Here is a 15,000-nt window from a genome sequence, read left to right as displayed (position 1 = left end):
TGAGATAGTGTTATAATGTTTATCAATATTTGACATCATTGATATATATGTATATGTATGAACGTTCCAGGCCTGAAGACAGAGTGCTGAACACAGAAGAGTTCAGGAGTTATCTCCTGCGGACGCTGGGTAACACACACTTGATTTCTCCGATCCTCTGAATGATGGTGTTGTTCTGAGCGGCTCACAGACGTGGTTCTCTCTGCAGACGCTCGGGTTCTGCTGCCGGGCGGCTCGGTGTGCGTCTCGTATTTCGGGCGTCAGTGTGTTCTGGAGGTGGATTCGGTGACTGGTGTCGATGGAGAGACTCTGAGACGGATGGACGGAGTCGCTGTCGATCTCTCCTCACAGCTGGAGCAGCTGTCATTCCAGGAGAGCACACCTGACCCCTCACCTCTAACCCCTGACCGGTCACAGGACCCCTCACCTCTGACCCCGGTTTCGACACCCTGTAAACTCAGTGACCCGGCTCTCAGCCCGTCCGAGGCATCATTCACAGATCGGTCTGGACGCTCATCCACAGACACCTTCTACACCGTCTGCAGCTCCACCACACTGAGCCTGTGTGACCCCGGCGAGCAGGACGAGGCCGAGGAGGGGGGCGAGGGGTCAAAGGTCACGTACAGTATGATCGGCGGCCTCAGCGGTCAGCTGCAGGTCATCAGGGAGACCATCGAGCTGCCACTCAAACACCCGGAGCTCTTCAGAAACTATGGTGAGTGAGGTCAAAGGTCAGGTCCAGCCGGCCCGACCTCTGACCTTCAACCCTTTAAACTTCACTTTTACATCAGTCTTTGAATCCTAGTACGTAAAGATAGAGAGTCAGTGTTGTTACTGTTAACGAAGTGTGGAATAAAAAAATAATCGTTTTGTTAATTGAAAAAAAAAAACATGGTAAAATAGAATATAAATGTTAGATGAAGAAATGTAAATTAAACAAAAATTAAATGAATAAATGTTGTAATTATAATATTCATTAAAAAAACTAATAAAAATGATTTAAAATGATTAAAAAAATTAACTAAAATAAAAAATAATACTGAAAAAATAAAAGAGAAAAAAATTATAAAAAAGAAAGTAATAAAATAAAATTTAAAAAAGTATTATTAAGGAAATTAGTAACAGAAATTTAAAAAATAAAACAGTTTCAAAATATATAATAAAAATGACAAGCACATTAAACAATTATTAAAAAAATTAACTAAAATTAAAAAATAATACTGAAAAAATAAAAGTAAGAAAAAATAAAAATTACTAAAGAATGTGATAGAACTAAAATTACTGACTGAAAAAAAACGGTTTCAAAATATATAATAAAAATGACTAAAAGTAGATGAAAAAAAACGTTACTGTTATGTAAATAGTACTAAAGATACTAACTGAAATACAACTAAAAATTAAATAAGCTATTTAAACAAAAAAACTATAAAAATGCCAAAAGTGCATGAATAAATTACTAAAATGTGATGTGGTCATGTGACGTGTGTCTGTCGAACAGGGATCCCGCCTCCTCGAGGAGTGCTGCTGTACGGGCCGCCCGGCACAGGGAAGACCATGATTGGACGAGCCATAGCCAATGAAGTGGGAGCTCACATGAGCGTCATCAACGGGCCTGAGATCATGAGCAAGTGTGTGAGAGAAACCACACACAAGAGTCACATTTATTCAGTGTATATACACTTTGACTAAATCTGAAGTTATAACCAGATCAACAGCACTCGAACTAAAGAACAGTAAATCACTATCTTTAAATAATCAATGATTTGATCATCAAAACTAGGGCAACATAGCTAAACAATAAAAGTCAAAAAATTTTACATATATATATATATATATATATATATATATATATATATATATATATATATATATATATATATTAATTAATTAATTTTATTTATTTATATATTTTAGCTGAACTATGATCATCAAATGATCATCAAAACAACAACAAAGTACAATTAAATTAAACATATATTTCAACTACACGGAAATTGAAAAAAAAAATAATACATTTTATTTATTTTTATTTTATTTTATAATAATAACAACATAAGCAGTAAAAAACGTATTTGTAATTATATATAATATACACATACCGTATTTTTCGGACTATAAGTCGCATCAGTCCAAAAATACGTCATGATGAGGGGAAAAACATATATAAGTCGCACTGGACTATAAGTCGCATTTATTTAGAACCAAGAAAAACATTACCGTCTACAGCCGCGAGAGGGCGCTCTATGTTTTCAGTGTAGACTACAGGAGCACTGAGCAGCATAGAGCGCCCTCTAGCGGTAATGTTTTCTTTTGGTTCATTTCTCTTGGTTCATTTCTCTAGGTTCATGTCAAATTAATTTTGATAAATAAGTCGCACCTGACTATAAGTCGCAGGACCAGCCAAACTATGAAAAAATGCGACTTATAGTCCGGAAAATACAGTGTATATATATATATACAGTACAGACCAAAAGTTTTACACACCTTCTCATTCAAAGAGTTTTCTTTATTTTCATGACTATGAAAATTGTAGATTCACACTGAAGGAATCAAAACTATGAATTAACACATGTGGAATTATATATGGAATTATATACATAACAAAAAAGTGTGAAACAACTGAAAATATGTCATATTGTAGGTTCTTCAAAGTAGCCACCTTTTGCTTTGATTACTGCTTTGCACACTCTTGGCATTCTCTTGATGAGCTTCAAGAGGTAGTCACCTGAAATGGTCTTCCAACAGTCTTGAAGGAGTTCCCCGAGAGATGCTTAGCACTTGTTGGCCCTTTTGCCTTCTGTCTGCGGTCCAGCTCACCCCTAAACCATCTCGATTGGGTTCAGGTCCGGTGACTGTGGAGGCCAGGTCATCTGGCGCAGCACCCCATCACTCTCCTTCTTGCTCAAATAGCCCTTGATGCCTTCAGTGTGACTCTACAATTTTCATAGTCATGAAAATAAAGAAAACTCTTTGAATGAGAAGGTGTGTCCAAACTTTTGGTCTGTACTGAATATATACATATATATATATATATATATATATATATATATATATATATATATATATATAATAAAATATAAACAAAATGTACAGTAGATTTAATATGTAATAGTATTTGATTAATATTGATTGTCATAAGTGTGTAAAGTGTTTGTCTCTGCAGGTTTTATGGAGAAAGTGAAGGCAGACTGAGGCAGATTTTCACTCAGGCCTCACAAAGGTATCTATACTTCAGCTCACGGTGTGTGACATGGTCAGACCTTCAGACTGACCCGTGATCTGTGTGTTTGTGTGTGTGTGTGTGTGTGTGTGTGTGAGACAGGCAGCCTGCCATCATCTTCATCGATGAGCTGGACGCTCTGTGTCCAAGGAGAGAAGGAGCTCAGAATGAAGTGGAGAAGCGTCTCGTGGCCACTCTGCTGACACTCATGGATGGGATCGGATCCGTGAGTATCTGACCGCTGCTGACCTACGTCTGTTTCTAGTGATCGTCGGGATCTGACCTACGTCTGTTTCTAGTGATCGTCGGGATCTGACCTCCGTCTGTTTCTGGTGAGCGTCGGGATCTGACCTCCGTCTGTTTCTAGTGATCGTCGGGATCCGACCTCCGTCTTTTTCTAGTGACCGTCGGGATCTGACCTACGTCTGTTTCTAGTGATCGTCGGGATCTGACCTCCGTCTGTTTCTAGTGATCGTCGGGATCTGACCTACGTCTGTTTCTAGTGATCGTCGGGATCTGACCTCTGTCTGTTTCTGGTGAGCGTCGGGATCTGACCTCCGTCTGTTTCTAGTGATCGTCGGGATCTGACCTACGTCTGTTTCTAGTGATCGTCGGGATCTGACCTCCGTCTGTTTCTAGTGATCGTCGGGATCTGACCTCCGTCTGTTTCTAGTGAGCGTTGGGATCTGACATACGTCTGTTTCTAGTGATCGTCGGGATCTGACCTACGTCTGTTTCTAGTGATCGTCGGGATCTGACCTCCGTCTGTTTCTAGTGATCGTCGGGATCTGACCTCCGTCTGTTTCTAGTGATCGTCGGGATCTGACCTCCGTCTGTTTCTAGTGATCGTCGGGATCTGACCTACGTCTGTTTCTAGTGATCGTCGGGATCTGACCTCTGTCTGTTTCTGGTGAGCGTCGGGATCTGACCTCCGTCTGTTTCTAGTGATCGTCGGGATCTGACCTCCGTCTGTTTCTAGTGAGCGTCGGGATCTGACCTCCGTCTGTTTCTAGTGAGCGTCGGGATCTGACCTCCGTCTGTTTCTAGTGAGCGTCGGGATCTGACCTCCGTCTGTTTCTAGTGATCGTCGGGATCTGACCTCCGTCTGTTTCTAGTGATCGTCGGGATCTGACCTCCGTCTGTTTCTAGTGATCTACGGGATCCGACCTCCGTCTTTTTCTAGTGATCGTCGGGATCTGACCTCCGTCTGTTTCTAGTGATCGTCGGGATCTGACCTCCATCTGTTTCTAGGGATCTGACCTCCGTCTGTTTCTAGTGATCGTCGGGATCTGACCTCCGTTTGTTTCTAGTGATTGTCGGGATCTGACCTCCGTCTGTTTCTAGTGATCGTCGGGATCTGACCTCCGTCTGTTTCTAGTGATCGTCGGGATCTGACCTCCGTCTGTTTCTAGTGATCGTCGGGATCTGACCTCCGTCTGTTTCTAGTGATCGTCGGGATCTGACCTCCGTCTGTTTCTAGTGAGCGTTGGGATCTGACATACGTCTGTTTCTAGTGATCGTCGGGATCTGACCTCCGTCTGTTTCTAGTGAGCGTTGGGATCTGACCTCCGTCTGTTTCTAGTGACCGTCGGGATCAGACCTCCGTCTGTTTCTAGTGATCGTCGGGATCTGACCTCCGTCTGTTTCTAGTGATCGTCGGGATCTGACCTACGTCTGTTTCTAGTGATCGTCGGGATCTGACCTCCGTCTGTTTCTAGTGATCGTCGGGATCTGACCTCCGTCTGTTTCTAGTGAGCGTTGGGATCTGACCTCCGTCTGTTTCTAGTGATCGTCGGGATCTGACCTCCGTCTGTTTCTAGTGAGCGTTGGGATCTGACCTCCGTCTGTTTCTAGTGAGCGTTGGGATCTGACCTCCGTCTGTTTCTAGTGAGCGTTGGGATCTGACCTCCGTCTGTTTCTAGTGATTGTCGGGATCTGACCTCCGTCTGTTTCTAGTGAGCGTCGGGATCTGACCTCCGTATGTTTCTAGTGATCGTCGGGATCTGACCTCCGTCTGTTTCTAGTGATCGTCGGGATCTGACCTCCGTCTGTTTCTAGTGATCGTCGGGATCTGACCTCCGTTTGTTTCTAGTGACCGTCGGGATCAGCAGCTCCCAAACACCCCAACACTGTTATTAGATGAATAAAATAGTGCAGTATTTTATATTATTGAGATATTTGCTCTGCTTTTTTCTGCTGTGATTATGATAACACTGCTTGTTTTCAAACATTTTTAATTAACAGAAACCGTTGCATTAATGTTGACATATAAAATACATTAAATAATCTCATTAACTTAGCTTAACCTATCTTTATTAAGGGAAATGAAATTACATTTTAAACTTTAAGTAAAATTTTGTTTAATACAATAAAAAATGTTAGGTTAAGTCAAATTATAGTTAACAACAATAACCCTGGGTTATATCTATTTTGTGTGTTTTTAGCATTTTAATTAACTTTAATTTTAAAGGGAAACACCGCTTGAGTTATTTCATTATATTACACAGTTATGATATCATAAATATAGATATTTAACCACAGAATGCCACTATTGACCAATCACAGTAAATACATTCAAGAGAGATGTCTCATTAATATGTATGTGAGAAAGTGTTTTGTTTTGCCATTATTTTTCATGTTTTTTTTTTGCAGCTCATTTAAATAGTCCTGTGGTCTGAAAATGATTTCTTTCTTTGAATCATTTTATTTATTTATTTTTAGCTCAAATAGTGGTGACATTAATTTAAAAGTACAAATATTGCATGCATGCGCTTGTAAACTGAATGTGTTGTTGTATGCATGTCATGCACCTGAACGCAGGATATGGTGAATATTTAAAGTGTGTTGTTGTTGTTGTGATTTGTTTTCTGTGCTCAGGAGGGTAACAGCGGGCAGCTGCTGGTTCTGGGGGCCACCAATCGTCCTCATGCTCTGGATCCGGCGCTGCGGCGGCCCGGACGCTTCGATAAGGAGCTGGAGATCGGCGTTCCCGGCGCGGACGGGCGGATGGATATCCTGCAGAAGCTGCTGCGCTCCATGCCGTGTGACGTCTCCGCCGCTGAGCTCCGGGAACTAGCCGACGCGGCGCACGGATACGTGGGAGCAGACCTCGCCGCCGTCTGCAAGGAAGCTGGTAAGTGTTCTTATAAAACACAGCTGTTTAACATTAGGGCTCGACCGATATGTGTTTTTCAAGGCCGATGCGATACCGGTACCGGATACCGGATAACCGATATTTTGAACCGATATATTTTTGAATCGATATATATATTTATATATATATATATATATATATATATATGTGTGTATGTATATATATATATATATGTATGTATATGTAAATTACTATTTAATATTAGGCCTGCGCTTGACCTTTGACATCTGTATGGTATGTTTCTTCCTGAAGAGTTCACTCAGAAATGCATGTGTTATTAAATGTAGCACTGCATCAGTGTCTCATCAATGGATGCTCTACAGTGAATGGGTGCCATCAGAATGAGAGTCCAAACAGCTGATAAAAACATCACAATAATCCACAGCCCTCCAGTCCATCAGTTAACATCTGGAGAAGACAAAAGATGAAAATAATCCAGCATTAAGGTCCTTTCACACTGGATGCGATTTTGACGCGCGAATAATTCGCGCGATGGTTTTATTTTTTGATCAGCTGTTTGTGTAATGAGTGCTTTCACACCGAACGCGAATGTGCTGAGGCGAAAAAACGACTTTTATTTTTTTCGCTTCGATGTCGATTTTTTTTTACTTTTGAGGCGACAAAAAGGCTTCGGCCAATCACATACAAGGAAACAAAGGTGACGTCACAGCAAAAATGACGGATCTTCTGATTACTTGTGTGTGTGTTCTATGGGCTGATGTTTTTAAGAGGACAGCTCACCTTAAGCAGACTGCCAGACGCTGCTCCGGATCAATTGGTTCCCTGAAGTTTGTGGTTTGTCTCGTCAGATGCGGTGCCACTATCTGAAGGAGCTCCTCGAATTGTCCCACAGACATCCGAAAGTAAGTGCGGAACCGGCCATGATAAAGTTTTAGCTCCTGTACAAGATTGGCATACTCCCCTTCAGACTCTCTGTTCTTTTGGACTGGGTGCACCCAAAACCTTCTTTTCTGTCTTTTAAAGAAAATGAAAAGCTCGTCTTCACTGGATGATGATGTTGAAGTGTCCATTTTCTCAACTGTCGGCGCGAAAGTTTTGGAATGTTGAAGCTCTCTGAACGTCACAGACATCGCAAATTCGCGTCGCGGCTGATGTGAATGGTTTTGACGCGAACTATTCGCACGCGAACTATTCGCTTTTTCGTTACGCATCCGGTGTGAAAGGGCCTTTAAGATGATTTTAACTAAAATACATAGAGTCTATAATCCATAATAACACTTCCTCCAGTGAAAAACATGTTCTGGTCTGAATCAGGAGAGAAATCTGCACAGATCAAGCAGCGTTTAAACAGCTCTAAACAAATATGTGTCTAAACAATAGTGATAAAAAGTGTCCTTATGGATTATAGACTCTAAGTATTTGAGTTAAAATCATCTTAATGCTGGATTTCACTGCAGAGCATCCATTGATGAGACACTGATGCAGTGCTACATTTCTCCAAACCTGATCTGGGATGAACACAGATGCTTCGATCATTCAGGGAAGGTGATTTTTACTGTAGTATGTTTATGTTGAGATTGTGTGAATATCTGAGATGTGTTTGTCTGGCTTTATCTTTCAAGAAGAGAAGCAGCTGGTTTAAATCAACTGAACGATCCTAAAGGAGAATAAACAGCTGTAATGTGCATGAATCACGGTTTCTTCCTTATAAAGTCTTTCTCCTGTTGCTCTTTCCTTTTACAGCCAGACAAGTTTCGGACACAAACTCCACGCTGGGTTTAAATGAGCATCCTGTTTATAAACCCGGAAGCGTTTGTGACGCCTGTGTGTCCTTGTTTCTCTCTGGAGTTTGTTCGCTGATATTGTTGCTGTAATAGAGAAACGAGAAAGATCTGAAACATCCCTGCTTTGCTCAGTTTCTCTGCAGTTCTTCTCTTTTTCTTTCTTCAATCGCCTTTTAATAATTTAAAGTTTCGTCTGTGTTCTGCTTTCAAACTTAAATACCATCACAAGCACAAATTCACAAAGAAAGCATTCAGAAATCTTTTTACATATGCAATGTAATGCTCATATATTAGTCAGAATATATGTAGTACAGGACTTAATTTTTCTTCATGATGAATTGAAGGAATAGTTAAAGGGGTAGTTCACCCAAGAATTAAATTTACCCCACGATTTACACTACCCTATGGCTTTCTTCTTTCAGATGAATACAATCAGAGCTATATAAAAAAATATCCTGGCTCTTCCAAGATTTATAATGGGTGCTGTGAATTTAAAGCCCATTAAAACGTTGTATATCCATCATGAAAAGTGTCCCACACAGCTCCTGTGGGTAAATAAAGGCCTCCAGAAGCGAAAGACAAAAAAAAACATTTACAACTTTATAAACCATAATCTCTTATTGTCTGGTTTCTGACCCAGTGTTCATTAATGATTTAAGCTGGCTTTACATGTAATCTGTTTTTAATTGGAAGCAGGGGCTCTTGGTCTCTAATGCTCCTCGCTGCTCCTCTTTGGTTTCTGTGTTTGGCCGGTGTTTGTGAGTCCTGTTCGTCTGAGGTCCAGAGAGAGCAGCAGGTCAGGCTTGATTCACATCCGATCAGCGCAGAGGATGTTTACTCCGTATCGGAGCGGAAGAAAGCCTGCGGGATGTTTGCTCTCAAATAAATCAACTCAAACAGAGATTAAACCTACAACTCTCACTGGATTCAGCAGAAGAAGCTGCTTCAGCTGTGTCTTATTATCTGTCCGGTGTGTGTGTGTGTGTGTGTGTGTGAGCTAGTGCTTGTGTTAAAAATACGATTCCGTCATTATTTACTCGTGGTTAGCTTTCTGCTTTTAGAGACCAAATAGATGAAACAAGAGAAATACACCACCAGGCAAAGTGTAGAATAAATAATATTTATTTAATGATTTTTAAAGAAGCCACCAGAGTAGCATTTATTTCACCAAAAATACAGAAAAAATTGTTAAATATTATTACAATCTAAAATATCTGTTTTTTGTGTGAATATATATATTAAAGTGTAATTTTTTTCTGTGTTGTGCAGCTGTATTTTCAGCATCATTACTCCAGTCTTCAGTGTCACATGATCTTCAGAAATCATGAAAATATGATGATTTACTGCTAAAGAAACATTTCTGATTATTATCAATGTTGAAAACAATGTTCCTGTAAAATCCAGCGGCTTATCACAGAAATAAATTAGATTTTACCAGGTATTTACATAGAAAACATTTTAAATTGTAACAATAATATTATAATAATAATATGATATTTAATTTTACTGTATTTTTCTATATTTGTAATCATATGAACATGGTCTTGCTGAACATAAGAGACTTCTTTTGAAAACCGTAAATCGTAATTCTTCCAAATGTTTTGATTATTAATAATTGTCAGTGTTGATCTGTGATGTTCTGTTCATGTTGTGTGTGTTTCTGCAGGTCTTCACGCGCTGAGGAGGGTTTTAGGACCCAAACCTGTTCTCTCTGATGTCCAGGTGATGAACAGTGTAAAGGTCACGACCTCTGACCTGAGACTGGCCATGACAGAGGTCAAACCCAGCGCGATGAGAGAGGTGGCCATCGATGTGCCAAAGGTACAGTGTTACGTCTGAAGACTTTCACATGCCGTGTTTATCAGGCTGTCCTATCAACATTCAGATTGACAGATTGATGGGCCAATCACAGCTCGGGATTTAGATCCTGTAATGCAAATGAATCAAACAGTCTCTCAAACAGCTCTATGTGTTTTGGTAGGTTCGGTGGAGTGACATCGGTGGGATGGAGGAGGTGAAGCTGGCTCTGAAGCAGGCGGTCGAATGGCCCCTGCGTCACCCCGAGGCCTTCAGCAGGTTGGGTATAACGCCACCTAAAGGCGTCCTTCTGTATGGACCGCCAGGATGCTCCAAAACCATGATCGCTAAAGCGCTAGCCAACGAGAGCCAGCTCAACTTCCTGTCCATCAAGGTACATATCAGTTATGTGAGAATCTTTTGCAACTATGTTTATGAACTATGCATTCCGTATATCAGGCCATGAAGAAATATAGAGCTGAGTATCATCAGCATAACAGTGAAAGATAACACCGTGTTTCCTGATGATATCTCCCAAGGGTAACATATAAAGTGTGAATAGCAACGGTCCTAGTACTGAGCCTTGTGGTACTCCATACTGTACTTGTGATCAATATGATACCTCTTCATACACTGCTACGAATTGATGATGGTCAGATAAGAAGACATTATTTGTAGCACCTGCCATCCAATAATCGCTATAAACATTGTGCTTTCTAACTTTGAAAAGAATTAAATTCTCAGCTATCAAATTCTGACATTTTAAAACTATTATATAACTAATATAATTCTGAGAAGAAAAAAATAATAATAATAAAAATAGTGAGAAAAATTAGCCAAACATTTTTATTTCATGGCAAAAAATAAAAAAACTGAATTGTGCTATTTTAACTCAGAATTGCGTGATGTATACTAAAAATTGCGAGATATAAACTCAATTGGTGGATATTAACTCAGTTGTGGCATATAAGCTCAGAATTATGCGATATCAACTCTCATTTAGGGTTTGTCTTCGTCTGTGGTCATCATAATTATCTTGACATCAAAATGAGAGTAGTCTACTCCTTAATCTACACATCAGCTGTAACTGAAGATCTGTATGTGTGAACAGAAGTTCATCTCGATCAGATCAGGTGTGTTTGGGAGTGAATTCCCTCGCAGGAGGATGTTTAGTCTGAGAGACGCTCGCCGATATTAATCTCTCCAAAGCAAGTTACGGAAAACACACCCTCTGAGAGAAAACCCAGAGCCTGCCTGCCTGTATGTGTGTGTGTGTGTGTGTGTGTGTGTGTGTGTGTGTGTGTCAGGAGGTGATGAAATGCATTGCAGGACGAGGGGAAGTGCGCTTGACTTCAGTGAGTATTTATCAAGCTCTGGTCTTCAGTCTTTGTGCCAGTTAGTTGTTAATTGTCTCGAGTTCCTGTCCAGATTATCGTCTCCTTAATCTCTCAGTGCTGCTGATGTTTAACAAGCCGTTTATTCTCACACACTCAGATCTGTCTCGCTCGATTCTTATCGAAACATGCTTACTCGACTCGAGGATGCAAACACAGATGAGTGTGTCCTGTCACACACATTACATGCACCTTAAATGCTCAGTTTCATGTTTATGTGAATATATTATGTAATGCATTGGTAATTGATTAGTGAGGCATTGATGATGCTGACGGTGAGTGTTTTGATTGTGTCTCTACAGGGTCCAGAGTTACTGAGTAAATACGTGGGTGAATCAGAGCGAGCGCTTCGAGAGGTGAGAGTCTGGATGCACCTGATCCAAGTCTCAAAATCACTGTTACTGATCAACATGTTATTTCACATCTGTATGACTTACCTTTTTTCTTTATGAATTATACTTGTTGCTCTTTTTCTTTACAATGGTGATGTTTTCCAGCTCCAATGCAAGTTCAGCTCATGTCGGTTTCTGCAGAAAAACTCTTCAACTATGAATAAAATGAAATTGCACAAATTTTAAACATGCTTTAAAGGTTACTTTTAAAATTTTGCAGGATTTAACATCAGAAATGTGAAGTTTATCATTTTTGTAATTAAATTAACTTAAATGAACTCTTCTTTCAAAAGTTGTTTAATTTTAACTGTAAAGCTGTTTAAATCATCATTTTTACAGTTTAAGGCAAAAAAATGCAGGTTACTTTAAAACTTTTATAGGATTTCTTTGCAGAAATATGAAGCTTATAATTGTTTTAAATCACCTCTTATATAATTGTTGTATTTGAGTGTTAAAGCAGCTTAAATCTTAATTTTTACATTAGTTTTAGAAAGTGTTACAGTGAAGTAAAATTGCATATAACTTTACACATAAATCTTAGTAAATGTTAAATGCATTATTGTTTTCTGAAGTCATATGATGCTTTGTGTGAGAAACCGACTCTTATTTGTTTAAAAAAGTTGTATGAATATGAGTAAAATAACACTTTAAAAGGGAAAGTGCACTCATTTTCTGTGTTTCTGAATGTTTCATAAGTGTGTGTGTGTGTGTGTGTGTGTGTGTGTGTGTGTGTAGGTTTTCCGGAAGGCCAGGACAGTTGCTCCGTCTATCGTTTTCTTTGACGAGATCGATGCTTTAGCAGCGGCACGAGGAAGGTAACCAAACAATCATCTATGAGTTTTTCTAAAGCACTGTTCATACTGTCATAAATAACACACATCAACCACATTATTATCTGATCATATGAGTTCAGTAGTGTTAAATGTGTGTTGTTCTGACATATAGGAGGCTGTTACTGCTCTAAACACACACACACACACAGAGGGACATCTGTGCTTTAGAGACACAAGCATGTCTTTGTCTCAGTGAAAGCAGATGAAGAATTCTTCTGTACTTCAGGGTTCAGGGAATCACACACTGAACTATAGAAGTCATGAAGTAAACTAGAAATCAGTGTGTGATTGCTAGGCAGATGTAATTTTAAATATTTGGTAATGTATGTGTGTGTTGGTAAATGTGTTTCCAGCTGCAGCTGATGTCTCAGTGTTTGAGCACGGCTGTGTGTGTAAATCTGAAACACTGAGGTGTAAGATGTGTTTTTATTTGTTTGGCTCTTTGCTTGTTTAATTAATAAAGTGCCTAGTGTTTCAAGCTTCTGACAGGAATCTCACACACACACACAGGTTTGTTCTGCTGAGTCAGACATTCATTTACTGGATTGAATTCTGAGTGACACGTTGATTTACTGATGAATGTGTTTACCTGTAATCAATCACACACCGCAGCCATCCGAAGCAGCCTAGAAACACTGCAGCAGAACTCTGTGTGCTCGCTAGGGTCAGTGTGTGTGTGTGTGTGTGTGTGTGTGTGTGTGTGTGTGTGTGTGTGTGTGTCTTGTGTTGGGTGCTGATGGAGGGTTTGTGTGGTTCAGTTCTGGTTCTGGCGTCGCTGATCGAGTGTTAGCTCAGCTGCTGACGGAGATGGATGGAATCGAACAGCTAAAGGACGTCACGGTTCTCGCTGCAACCAACCGACCCGATATGATTGACAAGGTACGGCTGATCCCCCCCCCTCACACACACACACACACACACACACACACACGTCGTCTCCTGCTGGGTTTGAGAGCTTCTACTTCCTGCGGTCAGAGGCTCACAGCAGCTGTCACTCATCCTGATTGACAGCTCCTCCATCAGTCTCAGACCCCCTGCAGAATCCAGCCACCACACACACACACACACACACACACACACACACACACAAATTCATTTGAATCTCACACTACCAAATGGACAAACACACTAAGTGACAAACACACTCCTGAACTCTGCTCAGCTGCTCTGTGTGTGTGTGTGTGTGTGTGTGGGGGGGGGGTGTTTATTTTGCTGCAGTTTATAGTTTGGTGTCAAAACGGTCCCTTAAGTTCAAATAAACCTTCTTTTGAGGACATTTGAGGAGCCTCAAATTATTTTCTAATAAGTCTTACTCATAATAAATTCAGTAAAATGCAGACATTCAGAATGAAAATCAGACAGTGTTTCCTCACAGCTGTGTGTGTTTGTTTGCAAAAGAGTGTAAAATGAGGGAGAGAGAGACAGAGAGAGAGACAGAGAGAGAGATGGAAAGGTGATCTGTGATCCTCTTCTGAACAGAAGGAGGCGCTAGACCTGATCAGATCAGATCAGTCCGGTTTACTGCTTTAACTTTAGAGCTTTTCAGATTTCAGCTATCATTGCAAAACCTGATGTTCATCTTCTGCATTCATGTCTTCTTTTCCAGTGCAGATATCTAAACATTCATAAATCAAGATACATTGAATGGAGAAGCAAAATTTGGTTTTCTGAGAAATTAATCAAAAATAAGTGAGCTTTTGCTTCAAACGAGAACAAAATATCTGCCAATAGAGTCAGAAAAATAATGTCAATTTCCACTGGCAGATATTCTTACATATTTTAAGCATAAACTCACTTAATTTTGATTTAAAAAAATTATTGTGAAATAAAATATAATGGATGTAAAAAAAAAGTATTACAAAATTACAAGTAATTCAAAGTATAAAAAGACAATTGTAAAATAAAAATAATACAATTACTTTATGTTTATAAAAATAAAATACTTAAAAATATCATGAAAAAACTTTGTGAAGATCCAATAAAATTATTTTTTTAAACCTAAAATAGTGCAAATTATTTTTTCCTTTGAACATCTGTTTGTGTTATTAAGATAAAAAAATTTGCATCAGTCTTCAATGAGTGACTGATAGATGCAAAAATAAATGTCCGTACTCGTCAATAAAACAAAGTTTATTGAAATACGTCTTTCTACCTTAAAAATTTCAGATTTAATTAAATGTGTTAGTTGCCGTTTCTTTGCAATTATTTGCGAAATTTACTAGAGATTAACAAAATGGGATTATTTTTCTGACTCAGGCAGAAACTTAATTTTGATGCGTCTTTCAGAAATGTTTCATTCTGACAGTAAAACGCAGTAAAGTCGCTCTGAGCCGCGTTTGAGCCGTCTGTCCGCTTGAGGTTTGAGGAAACCGTTCAGAAAAACAAGCAGCGCATAATGTGAGACCTACAGCGCTCCGGCTCGGATCAGCCCACAATCCTCGGGAAAACCGGACAAAACAGGAAGC

General features: G+C 39.7%; 1 protein-coding gene across 1 annotated transcript in view; it reads left to right on the top strand.

Annotated features, from left to right (window-relative positions):
• Window positions 1–15,000, top strand: part of afg2a (AFG2 AAA ATPase homolog A) — a 42,962-nt gene that overhangs the window by 2,355 nt on the left and 25,607 nt on the right. The window contains exons 4-14 of the mRNA XM_059521218.1: window positions 71–129; window positions 209–715; window positions 1,499–1,628; window positions 3,164–3,220; window positions 3,323–3,446; window positions 6,098–6,353; window positions 9,786–9,940; window positions 10,101–10,310; window positions 11,613–11,666; window positions 12,438–12,517; window positions 13,294–13,414. Of these exons, the coding sequence (XP_059377201.1) occupies window positions 71–129; window positions 209–715; window positions 1,499–1,628; window positions 3,164–3,220; window positions 3,323–3,446; window positions 6,098–6,353; window positions 9,786–9,940; window positions 10,101–10,310; window positions 11,613–11,666; window positions 12,438–12,517; window positions 13,294–13,414 (1,753 nt within the window). The remainder of the gene's footprint in view (window positions 1–70; window positions 130–208; window positions 716–1,498; window positions 1,629–3,163; window positions 3,221–3,322; window positions 3,447–6,097; window positions 6,354–9,785; window positions 9,941–10,100; window positions 10,311–11,612; window positions 11,667–12,437; window positions 12,518–13,293; window positions 13,415–15,000) is intronic.

Source organism: Carassius carassius, chromosome 33, assembly GCF_963082965.1.
Source record: "Carassius carassius chromosome 33, fCarCar2.1, whole genome shotgun sequence".
Lineage (NCBI taxonomy): Eukaryota > Metazoa > Chordata > Actinopteri > Cypriniformes > Cyprinidae > Carassius > Carassius carassius.
The sequence above is the reverse complement of the archived record's forward strand: the minus strand, read 5'-3'. Positions and strand labels throughout refer to the sequence as shown.